The 17,406-nt window shown below is 54.2% G+C and overlaps 10 protein-coding genes across 10 annotated transcripts; 6 read left to right on the top strand and 4 right to left on the bottom strand.

The window, feature by feature from the left end:
- Positions 1 to 147: 147 nt before the first annotated feature.
- SNOG_00978 (hypothetical protein) lies at positions 148 to 1,851 on the top strand (the record flags this gene model as incomplete). Its single annotated transcript, XM_001791587.1, has 6 exons — positions 148 to 366; positions 415 to 565; positions 622 to 890; positions 940 to 1,235; positions 1,290 to 1,493; positions 1,755 to 1,851. The coding sequence occupies 6 exons, from the start codon at positions 148 to 150 to the stop codon at positions 1,849 to 1,851; spliced, it is 1,236 nt and encodes a 411-aa protein (XP_001791639.1).
- A 2,123-nt stretch (positions 1,852 to 3,974) lies between these two features.
- On the top strand, positions 3,975 to 4,332 carry SNOG_00979 (hypothetical protein; the record flags this gene model as incomplete). The annotated part of the gene is made up of 2 exons (XM_001791588.1): positions 3,975 to 4,015; positions 4,047 to 4,332. The coding sequence occupies 2 exons, from the start codon at positions 3,975 to 3,977 to the stop codon at positions 4,330 to 4,332; spliced, it is 327 nt and encodes a 108-aa protein (XP_001791640.1).
- A 419-nt stretch (positions 4,333 to 4,751) lies between these two features.
- SNOG_00980 (hypothetical protein) lies at positions 4,752 to 6,436 on the bottom strand (the record flags this gene model as incomplete). The annotated part of the gene is made up of 2 exons (XM_001791589.1): positions 4,752 to 6,028; positions 6,121 to 6,436. 2 exons carry the CDS (start codon positions 6,434 to 6,436, stop codon positions 4,752 to 4,754), a joined length of 1,593 nt encoding a protein of 530 aa, XP_001791641.1.
- Positions 6,437 to 7,117: 681 nt separating this feature from the next.
- On the top strand, positions 7,118 to 9,164 carry SNOG_00981 (hypothetical protein; the record flags this gene model as incomplete). Its single annotated transcript, XM_001791590.1, has 4 exons — positions 7,118 to 7,345; positions 7,397 to 7,663; positions 7,751 to 8,203; positions 8,256 to 9,164. 4 exons carry the CDS (start codon positions 7,118 to 7,120, stop codon positions 9,162 to 9,164), a joined length of 1,857 nt encoding a protein of 618 aa, XP_001791642.1.
- Positions 9,165 to 9,266: 102 nt separating this feature from the next.
- SNOG_00982 (hypothetical protein) lies at positions 9,267 to 10,161 on the bottom strand (the record flags this gene model as incomplete). Its single annotated transcript, XM_001791591.1, has 2 exons — positions 9,267 to 9,861; positions 10,061 to 10,161. The coding sequence occupies 2 exons, from the start codon at positions 10,159 to 10,161 to the stop codon at positions 9,267 to 9,269; spliced, it is 696 nt and encodes a 231-aa protein (XP_001791643.1).
- A 759-nt stretch (positions 10,162 to 10,920) lies between these two features.
- Positions 10,921 to 11,731, top strand: SNOG_00983 (hypothetical protein). Its single transcript, XM_001791592.1, has 4 exons — positions 10,921 to 10,990; positions 11,155 to 11,192; positions 11,247 to 11,393; positions 11,448 to 11,731. The coding sequence occupies exons 1-4, from the start codon at positions 10,988 to 10,990 to the stop codon at positions 11,506 to 11,508; spliced, it is 249 nt and encodes an 82-aa protein (XP_001791644.1). The 5' UTR covers positions 10,921 to 10,987; the 3' UTR covers positions 11,509 to 11,731.
- Positions 11,732 to 12,406: 675 nt separating this feature from the next.
- On the top strand, positions 12,407 to 13,653 carry SNOG_00984 (hypothetical protein; the record flags this gene model as incomplete). The annotated part of the gene is made up of 2 exons (XM_001791593.1): positions 12,407 to 12,766; positions 12,865 to 13,653. The coding sequence occupies 2 exons, from the start codon at positions 12,407 to 12,409 to the stop codon at positions 13,651 to 13,653; spliced, it is 1,149 nt and encodes a 382-aa protein (XP_001791645.1).
- Positions 13,654 to 13,876: 223 nt separating this feature from the next.
- SNOG_00985 (hypothetical protein) lies at positions 13,877 to 14,838 on the bottom strand. The gene is made up of 4 exons (XM_001791594.1): positions 14,760 to 14,838; positions 14,585 to 14,683; positions 14,280 to 14,513; positions 13,877 to 14,228 (listed from the first exon to the last, which is right to left on the bottom strand). The coding sequence occupies exons 1-4, from the start codon at positions 14,822 to 14,824 to the stop codon at positions 14,048 to 14,050; spliced, it is 579 nt and encodes a 192-aa protein (XP_001791646.1). The 5' UTR covers positions 14,825 to 14,838; the 3' UTR covers positions 13,877 to 14,047.
- Positions 14,839 to 14,973: 135 nt separating this feature from the next.
- Positions 14,974 to 15,812, top strand: SNOG_00986 (hypothetical protein). The gene is made up of 3 exons (XM_001791595.1): positions 14,974 to 15,055; positions 15,110 to 15,204; positions 15,278 to 15,812. Exons 1-3 carry the CDS (start codon positions 15,015 to 15,017, stop codon positions 15,622 to 15,624), a joined length of 483 nt encoding a protein of 160 aa, XP_001791647.1. The 5' UTR covers positions 14,974 to 15,014; the 3' UTR covers positions 15,625 to 15,812.
- Positions 15,813 to 16,134: 322 nt separating this feature from the next.
- Positions 16,135 to 17,122, bottom strand: SNOG_00987 (hypothetical protein; the record flags this gene model as incomplete). Its single annotated transcript, XM_001791596.1, has 2 exons — positions 16,135 to 16,510; positions 16,572 to 17,122. The coding sequence occupies 2 exons, from the start codon at positions 17,120 to 17,122 to the stop codon at positions 16,135 to 16,137; spliced, it is 927 nt and encodes a 308-aa protein (XP_001791648.1).
- Positions 17,123 to 17,406: the final 284 nt, after the last annotated feature.

A 17,406-nucleotide genomic window follows, 5' to 3' on the forward strand; every position in this document is an offset into this window, starting at 1 on the left:
ACTTTGACGATGAGCAGGCCGAATGTGATGGGCGCCTTCCATGGTCACGGCCACACGCATGCAGGCCAGCATTATGGAGTTCCCGCACAGAGCCACTACACGCCGACCATGGTCCACTCAGGGCTGTCGTTTGCACGGCCGCTATCCATGCGCGCCCCGGTCCTCGCTCCCGCGGGCTTTAACCACCACCAACACCAACACACTGGCCACCACCACCACCAGCACGGCCGCAGCCAGCACCAGCACCCGCACCCGCACCAGAACATCAACCTCAACATCTCTGCCATGGCCGAGCCCTACATGGCCTCCGACGAGGACATGGCCCACCTGCAGAAGCTGTCGAGCGAGTACGAGCCCGAGGCCACGGTGAGTTTGCTATGCCGGGGGGGCGTGACCAGTGCTGACCGTCACCAGGGCCCACTAGTGGGCGAGCGCCAGAGCAGTGCTGCCATCACGACTGAATATCAAAACGCCGACCCCATCTACAGGATCAAGACGGCTGCTCTGCCTGGAAAGTATGCCTTCTTCCGCACCTGTCGCGGCGACGGCCACTGTGGATGGCGGGGTGAGTCGCATCGCCCTTTCCGAATGCCTGCTCGCTTGTACTGACCACTCCCTCAGCAATTGCCTTCACGTACTTTGAAGCGCTGCTGCGCGTGGGCGACGTGAACAAATTTGGCGATGAAGAAGCCCGACTCAACTCGCTGGGCAACCTGCTCGACCATATTGGCTACTCGCGCGACCTCTGGATCGACTTCGCAGATGGCGCCTTTGACCTGATGCGTAAGCTCGCCGACTCGCTGCAAGCAATGGACGGCCAAGCGCCCGACATCCTGCTGCAGACCTTCAACGACTTCAACGAGTCCATGTCCATCATCACCTACGTCAAAGTAAGCATCATGCACGCCCGTTCCAAGCGACTTCGGCTGACCCGTGCAGCTCCTTGCCAGTGCCTGGGTGCAGACGCACGCAGACGAATTCAGGCACTTTGTCCCCATGGGCGATGTCAAGGCCTACTGTGCAAACAACATCGAGCCTACCAAATGCGAAGCCGACAACATCGGCATCGCTGCCCTTGCTGAGGCTTTGATCAAACCCGCGGGCTTCGGCCTCGAGGTTTGGTACCTCGACCGCTCACCTGGCGAGGAGATCAACCGCAGCTTCTATGCTGACCCAACAGACCATCAAGGAATGTCCATTCCAAACGCACACATGCTGAGACTGCTCTACAGACCGTAAGTCACCATGTGTTTTGCCCGTCGCCTGTCTTGCACTCTAACACTCCAAAGTGGTCATTACGACATCCTTTACAAGGCTGAAGATGTCCCACGAACCCCACCACAGCAGCCTGTTCAAACTCAGGCACCGCTCCAGGTCGCCCTAGCTAATTCTTTCAACGACTTCATCCCCATGGCTTCCGACTCTGCCGACGTCATGACAATGATTCCCGGCATGTACCCCACTGGTTTTGGCCAGAAGTGGGCTTCGCTTTCGTACGACTTCAGTCCCAGCCCCGCACCACAACCGCAGGTTGCGCCTGTACAACCATATCAATCTGCACCACCACCGGCGCCTGCAGTTAGCTCGCAATTAGACTTTATTATCCCGAGTCACCCGAGTCACGCGAGCCAATACAACACACCAAGCCATCACAGCATCCATCTCGACCAGCCGCCAGTGACGTTACCCATACATCCGCCTCCGCCGCCGCCTCCAGTCAGCATCGAGCGAAGTACTCCACTTGTCATCGAAAGAGGCGGCCCGTTCAGACCGTCCATGTACGAACTAGAACCAGGCTTCGGGCATGGCATGCAGGTCCAACCTTTTCAGACATCGATATTCCGCAAGTAAGTCTCGGCTCGCGCTCCCTTGCATTCACCTGCCTAACACATGCAGTTCCCATTTCAATACAGCTCATTTCATGAATCCGGACTTTCAACCCGAAGAATGGTCTCCCGACGGAGAATACTCCACCGGCAACAAAGGGCGGCACAAGTCCCACTCGTCGTAGACGTCTTTTCTTCCCAAGCAACGGTTCCATCTTCGCTTTCCTGGAGGCTCATTCCGACATATTAGCGACTATTAGCGTCGGCGTTTCTCGACCTTGCGGTGCTTTCTTCGTACTTGCATATCATCTTTATACGGCCTGCAGCACTTACGACACGAATGACGACCAATACCATTGTTAATCTCTTTCGGAATATCAATCTGATTTCTCACATATGCAAAAGCGATGGTACCTCTTCGTGCCTGCACTTTGGTCACTTGGCTGCATTCCTTGGTTTCCTGGGCATCTATACCTCCAAATTTTCCTTTGCGTTGGTGGAGTACTGTTACCAATTTCCCCTCATTTTGCAGGGAGCCCGGCCGCAAGGGTAAACGACCTAATGAATACCGAAGACTATCAACCTCAGGGTACTCGCTTTAGAGTTTATCATCGTTATTGCGGCTTTGGACCCTACATCTGTGTTTCAGCACGCACCCACCTCGTTCCTGCATTCAAGATTCCCTACATATTTTAATCCTGCCTTCGCCCTCTCTAAATCCGACAATATTTGGTATGCGCAACTTGCTCCCTTGGCATCGTCTTTCCTTGCTGCTCGGCTCGACAAATTCCGAATCCGCGCCTCTCCAAGTCATGAACATCCCCCGGTCTCGGCAAAGCCCACAAATCCCTTCGAGAATGCGACCGGGATGTCAGCTTTCCAAACCCAGTCGTGGGCACGAAATGCCCGGTGGCCAGCGTCATCGGAGGCACACCCATGCCGTCAAACGATAGCTCACAATATTGGCCTGCATGTAATAGTCCCGGGCAAAGCGGCTCTCCAAGTCGCAAGCGAGCCGGGCAGCTCTAGAAACACCGTTAGCCAAGGCAGTTCAAGTTGCCAAAATTATAATTCACAAAGAGTTTCCATCTCCCAACACTACTTGAGCCATTCATCAAAATGACGTCCATAACTCGAGTATCACTCATGCGCATCCCCCCACTGCACTTCCGTTCTCAGCCCCCCCGTCCAATTTGAAACTCGCAAGAATCCATCAATCCGGCAACACGTCCGGCGGTAAGGTCCAAATTAGACACCCATGCTTCTCCTTCTATGCATATCCGTCCCAAACCCCCGGGTCATCCTTCTTCATCTCTACAAAACGCCCATCGTACACGCTTTCGCGTCAACCTGCTTTGCATACACACGTACTCCGCGGCGTCATCTCCGCACTTACATGAGCAAGAAAAGCAATACAATAGCGTGACGTTGACGCCCACGAGACCCATCCCCCCCCCCCTCTCTATCGTATATGATTTCCCGACGATCTAGATCAAGCACTCAACGTCTCACGCACTCTCTCGCGCCGTTGACGAAAAGCCTGCACCGTCCCAACCCATGTACACGACTGACTTGTAATGATCGCCATTGAATGTCCATGCTTTGATGTGGGCCCCGCACGCACACCACACACACACACACACACACACAGACCCCACGCGGGCCTCGTCATGCAGGCACCACCTGTTCCCCCCGACTTGTCGTGTTGAAGCAGGAGAAAGGTGCTAAGCGAGGTTGTTGCGGGCCCTGCACGGGGGCCTACATACGAACAAGGCCCGGGGAGTTTTTTTGGTCCTGGTTTTCGCTCGCTACACACTTGACAAAGGGAAGGGAATAAAAAAATGGGGATTGGGGAGATTATGTCAGGCTCATGGGGTCGTGAGGTCTGACGAGCTTAGAGCCTCGGGCAGAGTTGCGAGTTGCGCGGGCGGTGAGTGAGCGGAAGAAACTAGCAACAGCGACGTTGTTTCGAAGCGGAGTTTTCTTTTTTTCTCCAGATAGATTTTTTGCTTCACCGTCTTTTTGAGTGCGTGTGCGTGCGTACGTGCGGCGTGGTTGCGTGACTTGCATGCTGTATCCACAGCGGATAGTTGCATGATCTCACGCGGTCCGAACGGCTATGGAAGCTCCCTCTGCGCAAAAGAAAAAATGTGGGAACGTTCGCAACAAAGTGGATCACGTTTCCAACGGTCTTATTAATCTAGCTACTATAGCGAGGAGACGTGTCAAGGCCGAACTTGTTGTCACGGCGAGTTCTGGTTCCATGTTCGGTAAAGCTCTACTTGAGGAAGCGATCGTCCGCACCACAGTATCACCGCATTTACGCCAGTCGAACGGGCATTGTGGCCGTATTCTCGACGTCGCCCGTCATGGCACCAGCGACTTCTCCTGCACCGAGAGGCTCCTTCCGCACGAGCCCATGGGCGTCGCACCCGCAAGTAGTTCAGGCAGTCGTCCATGTCCAGCTGACGTGAACCCGGGCGTGACATGGAGCAAGGTGCGGTGAAGGCGTATATGTGTAGCTTCGTCCATGGTGGTACAATGAGGGGAGAGCTGCAGATAGCAATGTCCTCGTGTACTTTGCGGCTTCAATTGCTCGTGACTTGTACTCGAGGGTACGATAATGCTCAGATTGTTGCGGCTTTTGTTGTTCTCGGAAGCGCCCGTCTTGTGGAATGAGGATGGCTCTCTGTGACAGGGGCCCGTGTTGATATCGTCCAGGTCTCGGAATATCGTTCAATCGCGGTACACAGACTTGGCGTTGGCGTTGCGACATGGACGTGCGACGAGCTTCATACTTCTCCTAGCCGAGCTTTTCTCGAATTACAGCATCAGGAGGAGGAAGCAATACCCTGATCCCCGTGCACTACATGGTCAAAACGTCGTCCGGCAGTCGTTGATCGGTGTATATCAAGCCTCAGAAGCTCAAGCATCGTCCGAGTCTGAATCATCGGAGTTGTCGCCACCAGTCATTTCTACGTCTCCATTCGCGTGGCCGTTAGTGTGACCCAATGACTTCTTGGCTCGTGCTTTGGCACGTTCTGCTCGCCTCTTTTCCTTGCTCAAGAAATACTCCCTCTCTGTGCGTAGCTCGGAGAGCTGAGTGAAAGTGACCTTCTGGATGCGCTGCAGGCTAGCAACTTGTTTTTTGAGTTCCTTGACTTCGGTCAGGTGAGCATCAGAAGAAGTGGCATTAGAGTCATCGTCGAGTGCCATGAAGTCAGAGGCTGGCGCAGTGGCCCCCTTGGAAGCGGAGTTCCATGACTCTAGCTCGGCAAGACTCTCCTCTAGCATGCCTGCGGGGAAAGAAGGATGAGTCAAGGCCTCCTCAAATGCAGTCTTGGTGGGAAGCATCGTGTCGGTAGCAGACGCGCGTTCGGTACGAAGGCGACCGGTCAATTGCATGGTGAGCGTATAGCCCGGTGGAATTAGGCCACTTCCTCCAGCGGATGTTCCCGGATCATGTTTCGGCTTGACTACTGTGTGCACCTTGAAGAGTTGTTCGGGATCCTGGGGAAACCCGGTCGGGGGGAGCAATTGCAGATTGGAGACAGGCCCCGGAAGGTTGGCCAGCGTTGACAGGTAGTTGCTCTTCGCGATATCCCAAGCTGCAACCTTGCCGCTTGCATGGCCTGAGACAAGCGTCGTGCCATCCCAGCTCAACGTCAGACTGAGCGCTCCTCCGAGTTTCTGAGATTCGGCACTGAACCTGGTCTTCGGTGGGGGTTGAACTGGGCGATGAGACGAGGAGGGGTCATGCAGGAGGTTGGTGGATAATGTGCTCTGGACGTCGTCATAGAAGTCGATCGTCTGCAGGCTTCCGTCGGCATAGGCGACAAAGAATGCACGGTCAGCAGGATCCAGTGTCACTGCGGTAGGTGCCTCAGGAAGCAGGTATGTTCGCAGTGCGTGGCCGTTGTGGTAGTCCCATACAATGGCAGACTTGTCTCCCGAGGTGGATATGGCAATGTTTGCGCTGGTCGAGCTGTGTCCGCACACAAGAGACGAGATGGGCCCGCGGTGGGTGGACAGAGTGTGCACCGGCGTGCGTGGGGTGTCTGGAGAGAAGGACAGGATCGCTGGCAGTGCCCAGACATGGACCATGGCGTCGGACGAGCCGGTGAGGAAGAAGTTGGACGAGGGGTCGACGGCAATGGACGTCACTGGCTGGAGATGGGAAGTGGACGTAGAGACGAGGCGACCTGAGCAGATCTGGCATGTATTAGAGCTGTGTATCTAGCAGTGCATGGCATTTCGGCGTCTCGACTGACCTCCCACGCCAACACCCGCCCGCTCTCGGTGCCTAGCAGCAGCACTGTGTCTTGTGCTGCCAGAGCAATGCTGTGGATGCGCTCAGGGAAGGGTATAACAGCCTCCTGGTTCCCCTTCTCCCTGCTGTACACGTGCACAATGGCCTTCTCCGCCTGTGCAGCAAATACATGTGAGCTGCTCACAGCAATGCCGTTCGGCGCAGTCGCACTCTTCTTGAAGACATGGCGCTGGGCGGCCAGTGGCTGGTATTCGTGGATGAAGATGCCCGCGTCTTTGGTGACGCCCGTGTTCGGCTTCGTCGACGCCGATATGGCAGCCACGAAGTGTTCCGTCAGCATCCCGAGTGCGTGCGTGCGTGCGTGTTTTGGTGTTGCGAGCTTGAGCTTGGGAACTTTTCAGAAAGTTTTGGTGGAGCACGTCCGTGCGTCGTCGCTGCCTCGGGACGCCATCATCGCTCCATTGGACCCTGCTCAGTCATTCAACCTTACACGAACCTCCTCTCAACTATCCAAGTCCTTTGCTGAACTCTAGGCTGATTCAATCAAATGCAACCCTTTGTACTGATCACTGCCTTGTTCTTCCAACATCGACCTCAGCTTGCAATGTGGAGCGGGCCTCAAGTCATCCCTCAAACGATCTCGAGATATGCTGAGAGCATACAGGCCTCGAGTAGAGACATGGCCAAATAGCGTCGATATGTCTGATGATATCCTCAATCCACTCAGCTCTGCGTTCCGAGGTTGCATGTGGTGTGCCTACCTCTGGCATGAGCCGCTACTATCGGCTGAATAGAGCAAAGATTGGCTGCAGGAGTAATGGGTAGGCCTCGTGGGCAAGCCTCGAGAAACCCCGCGCAGTGTGCACACCCTGGCTGCACTCGGCTGTGCCGTAGTGGAGAAGGTCTAGCCTACACAACGAATGCGTATTTATAGGGCTTTCATTACACGTCAGCTCCTAATTATCGAATTCTACTCAACTTTTGCTCTACGTTCCTCAACTTTACTTCTCCATTTTTCACCATGTCTGTGGAAGAATTCATCAAGCAGGAGTACGACTATGTCATTTGTGGTGGAGGTACCGCAGGCCTCGTCATGGCAGCACGACTGTCCGAGGATCCCAACGTCACAGTCGCGGTCCTAGAAGCAGGAGGAAACGGATTGGACGACCTCTTGATTGACGGACCCAACCTCTTTCTCCAGCTTATGGGCAAGCCGGAATACGACTGGGACTACAAGACTGTACCTCAGGTATGTGTTAATGACATTGTATACTACACACCTACCTAACAACTTTTGCAGGAAGGAACGCTTGGCCGCATCCATGGCTGGGCCCGAGGACGGGTGCTGGGAGGCAGTTCTGCTATCAACTTCAACATGTTCAGCATGGCTTCACGACAGGACCTCGACAATTGGGTCGAGTTGGGAAACCAGGGCTGGGGCTTCGACGATATGATGCCCTACTATCGCAAATTTGAGACTTATCATCCTGCCAAAGATGAGTTTGCGGCGAAGGTGAATGATAAGTACATCGATGCGTCACTGCGCGGAACATCTGGCCCTATTCAGGTAGGTCATTGAATACGATCAGCCCATCCTTTCATCTATTAATATCGTTAGGTATGTATGCCGGGTGATGAGGCAACTTGGTTACAGGAGGTTTGGCCCAAGACAATCCTCAATGCAGGGTACAAACCATCCAAAGACCCTCGAAGTGGTTCCGCCATCGGTGGCTTCAACCAACTCAACACCGTCGATCCGAAGCATGTCAGGAGGAGTTACGCGGCTAGGGACTACTACGAACCTGCCTCGGGTAGGTCGAATCTGTCTGTTCTTACCCACGCATTGGTCTTGAAGATACAGCTGGAGAAGACGGATGGAGATGCGAAAGCCACTGGCGTAGAGTTCACCAAAGATGGCGCTACACACACTGTCAAAGCAAAGAAAGAGGTCATAGTGTGCGGAGGCTCAATCAACTCCCCACAGATTCTAGAGCTGTCTGGTATTGGCTCCTCGGCCGTCCTACGCAGTGCGGGTGTAGAGACTATCGTGGACAATTCCGGCGTCGGAGAGAATTTGAACGACCACACCGCAATAGCACTAACACTGGTAAGAATGTTTCATCATGCTGTGTTAATTTCATTCTAACCAACTCTACCAGGGCGTCAAGGACGATTACCCCACCGCCGAAGCACTCCTCCGAAACCCAGAACTCATCCAACAAGCTTTGGAAGCCTACATCCAGCACAAAGCCGGTCCCTTCGTCGCCCCTCCCACTACCACCGGCTTCGCATCCCTTGAGAAGATCCAGCCCGACTTACCCAACGCCGAGGCACACATCCAATCTCTCCTCACTGAATTCGCCAACGCACACCCCGACTCCGACCCAGGGGGCCGCAACCCCCTCCTCGCCCGCCAACTCCTCGACCCAAAAGAAGCTGTATGCCAACTCGTCACCCTTTCCCTCGGCGCCGACACTACCAAAGTCAACACGCCGTCGCAGCTCTTCCCCAGCGCCGAGCCAGGCATGTGGATTGTGCTAGCTCCCTGCTCTACACGCTCACTATCCCGCGGATCGGTGCACATCAACAGTTCTGATCCCGCAGTCCATCCGACCATCGATCCAGCGTACTTCAAACACCCGCTCGACGTCGACATGATGGCGCGCGCCACGCTGCACATCCTCAGCTTCACGGACGTCGAGCCGCTGAAATCCGTGCTGCGGCGCGATGAGCACGGCGCGCTGGTAGCGCCCCAGACCGGTGGCAAGTTACCGGGTACGCTGGAGGAGGCGAAGGAGTTTGTTAGAGCGAATGCCGCGACGGAGTATCATCCTGTGGGTACGTGTGCGATGTTGCCAAGGGAGAAAGGGGGCGTGGTGGATAGTGAGTTGAAGGTTTATGGGACCAAGAATGTGAGGGTGGTGGATGCGAGTGTGTTTCCGACGCATGTGCAGGGGAATATTGTGAGTTTGGTGTATGCGGTTGCGGAGAAGGGGGCGGATATTGTTAAGAAAACTGGAGGGATGACGAATGGAACGAACGGGACGAACGGGACGAATGGGCACTGAGGTCGATGATGCTTTGAGCTATAGTGCCCACATCTGATGAATCTATCACAGCCTAGTTTCCAGTCTATACTTCAAGTGTAAATCAATATTCTGTCTTAAACCCTACTTCTCAACTGCATCCCCCTCCTCCCGCGGAATCTCCTTTACCTTCTTGACCACCTTCGCTGGCTGCCCCATCGCCACGCTGAAATCCGGAATATCCCTACTCACAACGCTCATCGCGCCAATTGTACACCCCCTCCCAATCGTCACGCCCGGCAAAATCACCACATTCCCACCAATCCAGCAATCATCCCCAATCACCACGGGGCGTCCATACTCGACATTATCGCGCCGACTCTGCACCTCAGATTCATGCGTCGCCGCAAAGATACTCACATTCGGGCCAAACATGCACCGATTCCCAATCGTCACGAGACTGCAGTCGAGAATAGTGAGATTGAAGTTTGCGTAGAAGCGCGTGCCGATGGAAATATTACAGCCGTAGTCGATGTTGAAAGGTGGTTCGATGAAGATTTCGTCGTCGGCTACGCGGCCGATGATGGTTTTCAGGAGTTTGAAGCGCTCGGATGCTAGCACCTCGAAGCCGGTTGAGGGGGTGGTGGTCGTTGGGTCCGGGAACCAGGTGTTGTAGTGGTGGGCAAAGGCGCGGGCGCGGAAGCGGGCGGCGCAGAGGTCGGGGTTTAGGGAGTCGTAGCTTGGGGGTGTTAGGGGGTGAGATGGTGGGGAGATGGATTGGGAGTGTAGATATGTGGGGTTGAATGAGAGATGGAATGGGTCTGCGAAGCAGCTTTGACAAGTTTAAAATGGATTGAAACGTGAGCCAACTCTGTTACTAAGGATGCGGAATATCTTGCATAATCTCGATGATGAATGTAGTAATGGAATGCACTCACAGCATGCCCGAGATCATCTTCTCGTACTCCTCACACCAGGGTACATGGTCAAGCTTCTTTGCTTTCTCGATCTCTGCCGTATTCTTCGTAGTGGCTGCCATTGTGAGTTTGTGTAAGAAAAGAGTGCAGTAACTTTGTCTGATCTCATGTCGAGAGGGACGATGAACGCGACTTTATAACATGTCGGTCGTCTGTGTATCATTGGAGGGGAAGCGACGCTACCACATTAGTGTGGTTGACATGTTCATACCAAGACTGCCGCTTAGTACAGCTTCTGAGAGCTCGCATTTTGACCCTCAGCTTGGTAAGGTGACTTTTCGATTCACGACTCCAGCTGTGCAGTGTTCGGGGTACATCATGCGACCCACATCAACTCGGCACGACTCCTGGCCACTCACGAAGCAGTGAATGTCGGGCTGCTCTGCCACATGACAAGGATTGTACAGAGCGTGACGGGAGAAATTACACTTGGTAAAATTTCTGGAGTGGCGATAATCTGATGCCAGCGAACATCGTGAGGATCTACAAATGCTCAATGGTGCTCACGTGCACTGGCGCCGAGCGGCTGGATCAGATCGTCATCGACTCGTGCGCACAACACCGCGTTGCTTGTCGTGCGAGTGCTACGGAAAGTGAATTGAAGTTGAACAAGAATAATCAAGGTAATGTAGTCTATTTCTCACTGCTGCTGCCTTGAGTTGTTCCAAGACTCACCGTCAAGTGCAGGGTGGTGAGTCCGGAGTGGAAAGGGCGAATTAGCCGACACGCTAATTTAGCCAAGACCCGCCCACAGCGACCTCAGCATTTTGCACTCATCGCCCCTCGTCCCTCCAAGCCGTCCGCGTCCTCGATCCTCGCGCCCAATCCATCGACTTCAACGAGTAAACCAAACCACACAAAACACAAAACACATCTCAAACCGACACAATGGTGAGTTTGAGCTGCTGCGAGCTGCAGGCGGAAGCGGAGAAGATTTATGGCCAGAGCCACACGACAGTCGGAGTTTGCCACGAAATCTTTCTCTCGCAACCCTCTGCGGCAACACATCGCAATTTTTTGGTCTCAATGGGCTCTCCAGGCTAACACACCCTCAGGTTCTCGCAGTTGACCTTCTCAACCCCACCCCGGCCGCGTACGCATACTTTCCCGACCTCGTAATCACGGCCATCGACTAACGTATATCCAGTGAGGCCCGCAAGCACAAGCTCAAGACCCTGGTGCCCGCCCCCCGCTCCTTCTTCATGGACGTCAAGTGCCCCGGCTGCTTCACCATCACCACCGTCTTCTCGCACGCAAACACAGTTGTCGTCTGCCAGGGCTGCTCGCAGGTCCTGTAAGTCATTGTCACCCCGGGATACGACACGGCAGAGGCTAACAAGCGCAACAGGTGCCAGCCAACTGGTGGCAAGGCGCGTCTCACTGAGGGCTGCTCTTTCCGAAGGAAGTAGACGATTCGTGTAATGGCGATGGCGGCGACTTGACGGGTTACGATAACGACTATCATGGGATAGGGATGTAGATTCCATTGGTACCGATCGGCTCGACCGCATGATAGAAGAGGGATCTTTCGACTCGAGTTCAAATGCAAAAGTCACCAAAACGGGAGTTCCGGATATCTAGCGTGGAATCATGGGATATCCCTTTCTCAATTCTATTTCCTTTAGTTCGGCATGCTCTTCTGCAGCTTTCATGTATATGCATGTGGAGGGGAGATAGCATCTGCAGCTCTGGATCGTTGTCCGAGGGCGAGGACCGGTTTGCAATCGAGGACACCTCAGCATGTAAGCGGTCCTTTGTAAATCGACACATCAACCTCACGCTCGTTCGACGCCACAACATTACCACTGTACTGATGTGACAACCTTTGATACTCACCCCGATTATTTAGTGTGAATACATTCATCATCATATTGACAAAATCTGACTCGTCCTATGTTACACCTGCACTTGATATAACATCACGCAACGCCACAAACGGCAACGGCCGATGCTCGTAGATTTGACTGGCAGAAGGTCTGGGCTGTTTCTGCCCTAACCAAGAAAAGCAGGACGTCAAGTCTCTTTCTCTACGAGTGGAGAACTTGCCGCCCACCTGATGCTTAAAAGCGAAGTTTAGCCGACCTCCGACGGAAGCGTTGTGGTAATATAACACAACGTGCCTCTGCTATTAAAAACAATGTTCACTACCAGAAATTGATTCTAGACACAGAATACATTCCATCCGACGTCATCCCTCCGTCTGCACACTCCCTCGGCATCCCCTGACACGAGGGCACGAATCATTGGCAATTAGCCTCCAGATAACCTAATCGAGCCAGCCCTTAGAAAAAGCCACAAACAACCATCATGGCATCAGCACCAGCAAACCCCCACCCCATTCCCCTGACAGAATCCGAAGTCTTGATCCGCGGCTTCCTGGCTGCCAATCCTGATTTAGACGCCAAGCTTGGGCCGGTCACTATGATGACGGATCGGTACACGAATGAGGAGTGGGCGGCGCAGATTAAAGAGACGCAGCGGGCGGTGCTGAAGGAGGTGGAGAGTGGGGAGAGGGCGAGGAAAGTTTATGAAGGGCCGCGGATGAAGGATGGGAAGGAAGCGTTGAAGCAGCTGGCGTTGACGGTGGATCATACCGTGCTCAAGCTGGATGCGACGACGAGCGCGATTGATGGGCTGTGTAGTGAGGCGCGGACCGAAGGATTCAAGGTATGTCCTAACATCTCGTCGTCTCTGCAAAACTTGAAAAGAAACGAAGAGGGAAATTGTAACAAATGTGTTCGTGGACATCAGCTGACCTTCCCTAGTCCGTCTGCGTGCGCCTCAACTGGGTACAGCGTTGCATCTCCAACCTCAAAGGCAGCCCTGTCGTCGTCGCCTGCGTCGTCGGCTTCCACGAAGGCACGCAAGACACCTACTCCAAGCTCAAAGAAGCGCGCGCTGCCGTCGAAGCCGGCGCCGCTGAACTAGACCTCGTGCTCAACCACGCCCTACTGACCAAGCACAATAAGCCCGCTTCCCCTGACCGCATCATCAGTTCCAAGGACTCTGCTATTGATAGCATCACTGCTGCTAACACCGCGGCGAACGTGGCGTCTACTGCCGCGCCTGACGATGAAGAGATTCCGGACTACTCGGCGATTTACAGGGAACTGGCGAGTATCCGATCGCTCTGCCCAAGTCCCGTCGTGCTCAAACTCATCCTCGAGACGTCGCAGCTTTCAGACGCGCAGATCCTCGCTGCATCTCACCTCGCGGCCGCCGCGAATTTCGACTTCATCAAGACGTCTACGGGCTTCAATGGGCACGGCGCTACGCTGCCGCACGTGCAGCTCATGGTCGGCGCGGCGGAGTATCTGGCCAAGCAGGGTGTGGGGAGTAAGAAGATGGAGGTCAAGGCAAGTGGAGGAGTCAGGAGTTTGGAGACGGCGGTCAAGATGCTGGAGGCGGGCGCGACGAGGCTGGGGACGAGTAGCGGGTTGTGGATTATGCAGGAAGCTAGGACGAAGGTTGGAGAGGAGAAGGGAAGGCAGGATGGCGAGAGGCCGCCGCAGACGAGGTTGTATACGGATGATTCGGTGGCGGGCGAGTATTGAGTAGACTAGGTGGTAGATTTATGTTACACAACAGTTCACGTTACGTCTGTATGATGAAAGGTACATGTCAGAATGCAACACAGCTCCCAAGTCGACGTTTAGATTAAGATGGTAAACCGCAAGGACGGTAATGAGTGAAGTCAGACATGACGTACTCATACCCTGTTGTACATGACACGGCATGGTAGTGTCACTATCAGATGCATTCGAAGCAGTAGGCGGATGATGGCAATTGAAAATTTTGGCAGACATGCTACATGTGGTATTTGTAGAGAATCCAGCAGCCGAGACCCATGCAAATGTCATGTCCCCGACGACAGAGCGCCTGCTCGAATGTTTCATTCCGTCATGCCGAACGCCGGTCATCCGTGAATCATTCCTTTTGATGCATAATCTACTCCTCGTCCTCCTCGCCAGCATCGTCGTCACCACCCTTCTCGGCGGCCTTGGCCTTCTTCCTCCTGACACGACCGGGGCGGCCGCCACCAAACGGCGAGGTAAGGGCGAAGTCAATGTGCTTCTGGGAGTCGAGGCGGACCATGAAGGAGGGAACGTTGACGATCTGCTTGCCGACGCTGGGATTCGTTAGTCGCAATCTCACATGCTTCTAGCTCTTCAAAGCATACCGGATGTGGCGCTGGCGGATAAGCACACGAGCGTGGTGGATGGACTTGGCAAGACCGAGCTTGTAGACACAGGTCTGGAGACGGCGCTCCAAGAAGTCCTCAATCTTCAGGGCCAAGACGTAATCGAGACGCATGCGGGACTCGTCGAGCACACCGACACGCACGAGACGGCGGATGAGGGCGTTACCCTCGAAGAGGCGCTTGGGGTCCTTCTCGTCAAGAGTCAAGAGCGAACTGCGACCATTAGCGGCTGCGTCTAAATTTCGTGCGCAGTGTCAGCGACAGCGCAATTGAGGGGCACTTACCGGGCAGCACGACGGATCTTGGACAGAGTAAGCTGGACGCGCCAGACCTCACGCTTGTTGCGGAGTCCATACTCGCCAACGAGCTTCAGCTCAGTGTCCCTATCCCACCATTAACCAGTTGCTCCCAGACATAAGCAGAGCACGCTCTAGCTTAGTGGCCTAGGGAAATACGTACAGACGAGCGGACTCGAAAGGACGACGGGGGACGGAGTACGTCTTCGAGTAGGAACGGGCGACCATGATTGCTGTCGATGGAGTTGTCGAGTCGGAGGAAGAAGTTCGTGCGTGGGAATTTCGATCTCGTGCTGGTGGTGGGTACTAGCGCCGCCAAGCGCTCGGTTAGCACACTGAGCGATGGTGGGCGACGAAATCCCAAAGAACTTCACGAACATCACCGCCGCACTAACACCACCACCCTCACAAATTCACAATGGGTCACGCAGCCGGTCTCCGCGCGGGTACGCGCTATGCGTGAGTGCAGCCCGGCGAAGAATTGTTTGCGACACGGCCACTGACAGCATGCAGCTTCTCAAGGGACTTCAAGAAGAAGGGAATGATCCCGCTCTCCACCTACCTCAAGCAGTACAAGGTCGGTGACATCGTCGATGTCGTAGCCAACGGTACGAAGCCCCGGAAAACCCAGCTGAGGCGGGAGGTGGAATTGTAATTGGAATTGGCGCTCACACTCCACAGGTGCGGTCCAGAAGGGTATGCCCTACAAGGTCTACCACGGCAAGACCGGTATCGTCTACAACGTCACCAAATCCGCCGTCGGAGTCATCCTCCAGAAGCAGGTCGGCAACCGCTACATGGAGAAGCGCATCAACGTCCGCATCGAGCACGTCCGCATGTCCCGCTCGCGAGAGGACTTCCTCAAGCGCGTCAAGGCCAACTTCGCCCTCCAACAGAAGGCCAAGGAGACTGGCGAGAAGCAGCAGCTGAAGCGTATCCCCAAGCAGCCCCAGGGCGAGCGCACCGTCAGCCTGAAGGACAACAAGCCCGAGAACATCACACCTGTACCTTACGAGACAACGATCTAGACGTGGAAGGGTGTGCGTGCGGCAAAATGGGATATGGATGGTTCACGGCGTGGTTTCTCGGATCTCTCGATTTTACTCTCTTCTGCACTTTCACTAGCATTGAAAGCGGCGAAAGCATGGTGCAGATAAACAATGTGCCAACATGGCTGAGTCACCCCTCACGCCAATGAAACATATCAAACGTCCCATGTGCTGATCTTGATGTGTGATGTTTACCGATATAGTTCGCGTCCGTCCTCGTATGGTGTGGTTGTATATTGTGCTCAGACCAGACCAAATCATGTAGTGGTCGCATAACTAACACCTTAGTTGTACGTCATTACATGTCTTTCTCAGACAGGAGTGAACTCTGAATAAATAATGCTTAATGTGTACATCATATGAAGTATTTGCTCTTGACATTTGTTACTGTTTTAACTCTCAACTACCCCTCAAGAAGAGCATCTGCACCCTTTCGATGTAGATACCCGCACACACCATTTTGCTTCTTCATCATCCCCCCTCCCATCCCTAATCCTTCTCCCCAAACAGCTTTTCTCCCTTCTCCAACAACCCCTCCTCATCTCCACCAGCATCCTCCCCCGCCAGAATCGCCGTCTTCCTCCAACACAACTTCTTCACCGCCTCCTCATCAAACAGCTTCGTCGTGTTCCCGTACTTTGGATTCGGCTTGGGGAAGTACTCCAGCACAACCATATCCTGCGGAACAAGGCCGTACTTTGCCTTACACTCCGTCTGATTAATCGCGTTCTCTGGTTCCGCCTCGAGATTGGGTAGTGGAGAGGGGTGCGTATTGGAATCGACCCACGCGGTCCAGAGTTGTTTGTTCGACTTTGGTTTTTCTTTCTTCGTTGGTTCAGGCTTGGGCTCCGGGTCGTTCTTGTGCCTGATTACGGGGGTGGGGTTAGCCTGCTATTTTACCCAATTTGCAAAAGTAAAGGACTTACTCCTCCTCCCACATCTCCCTCCCTTTCTTTACCGCATCCTCACCCTCTTCACCCACCAGCATTCCCAGTTTTCTCCACCCCAGCTCCTTAACTTCGCTCTCCACAAACAACTTGATGTCGTTCTTATACAGCGGATTCGGATTGCGCTTCTCAAAGTGCTTTACAACGCTCAATTCCTCCTTCTTCAGGCCGTATTTCTTGCCCGCGTCCGTCTGCGTAATGCTAATCTCCTTGTCTGGCTCTTCATCTAGTAACCTATCGTCCTCAGGTAGCGCATTGTCCTTGAGCCATGCATCCCACGCTTGTTTGTGCGCGGCTTTGGAGGCTTTTTCCTGCGCAGCCGCGGCGTCAGAGGCGAGTTGGTCTGCATCTTTCTTTGTGCGTTTCTTGGGCGCAGGCGCGTCGTCAGGCTCAACCTCTATCTTTGTGCGCTTCTTGGGCGTCGCTGCGGTCTTGTATTTGCGCGGCTTCTTGTTGCCGAAGTCTGAGTCGTCGGAATCAGATGTGTATTTGACGGGCGCTTTTGCGCGGCCGGATCTGCGTGACGACATGGTATCTCAAAAGCTGAATGTGACAATTCAGTTGTGACGGAGAAGAGGTACTGTGAGATTGTTATATACGAGCGATTGTCCTTGCGCTGGACAAAGCAGGTTTCATAAACAGCTTCCGCTTTAGATTGTTGCGACGACGCTCAAAGGGCAAGCGAATATGTCAGGGGCGGCTACGTCATTGTTACCGATCGATACTTTCAGCAGCCATGAAACACGGTGTTCGGCAGCCAGTAAGTTGTTTCGGGTGGCACAATGGCGGGGTTGGATGCCGTGATTGGGGGCAT

Source organism: Parastagonospora nodorum (genome assembly GCF_000146915.1).
Source record: "Parastagonospora nodorum SN15 chromosome Unknown scaffold_1, whole genome shotgun sequence".
Taxonomy (NCBI): Eukaryota; Fungi; Ascomycota; class Dothideomycetes; order Pleosporales; family Phaeosphaeriaceae; genus Parastagonospora; species Parastagonospora nodorum.

Bases quoted from the DNA above. Each gene is read 5' to 3' on its own strand.
- SNOG_00983 (XM_001791592.1), top strand. The intron at 11,193-11,246 runs GTACGCATACTT...ACGTATATCCAG, and splicing joins CTCAACCCCACCCCGGCCGC to TGAGGCCCGCAAGCACAAGC. The intron at 11,394-11,447 runs GTAAGTCATTGT...CAAGCGCAACAG, and splicing joins CAGGGCTGCTCGCAGGTCCT to GTGCCAGCCAACTGGTGGCA.
- SNOG_00985 (XM_001791594.1), bottom strand. From the start codon at position 14,824: ATGGTCGCCCGTTCCTACTCGAAGACGTACTCCGTCCCCCGTCGTCCT. The intron at 14,514-14,584 runs GTAAGTGCCCCT...TAATGGTCGCAG, and splicing joins AAGATCCGTCGTGCTGCCCG to TTCGCTCTTGACTCTTGACG. The intron at 14,229-14,279 runs GTATGCTTTGAA...AACGAATCCCAG, and splicing joins ATCCGCCAGCGCCACATCCG to CGTCGGCAAGCAGATCGTCA.
- SNOG_00986 (XM_001791595.1), top strand. From the start codon at position 15,015: ATGGGTCACGCAGCCGGTCTCCGCGCGGGTACGCGCTATGC. The intron at 15,056-15,109 runs GTGAGTGCAGCC...GACAGCATGCAG, and splicing joins CGCGCGGGTACGCGCTATGC to CTTCTCAAGGGACTTCAAGA. The intron at 15,205-15,277 runs GTACGAAGCCCC...CACACTCCACAG, and splicing joins CGTCGATGTCGTAGCCAACG to GTGCGGTCCAGAAGGGTATG.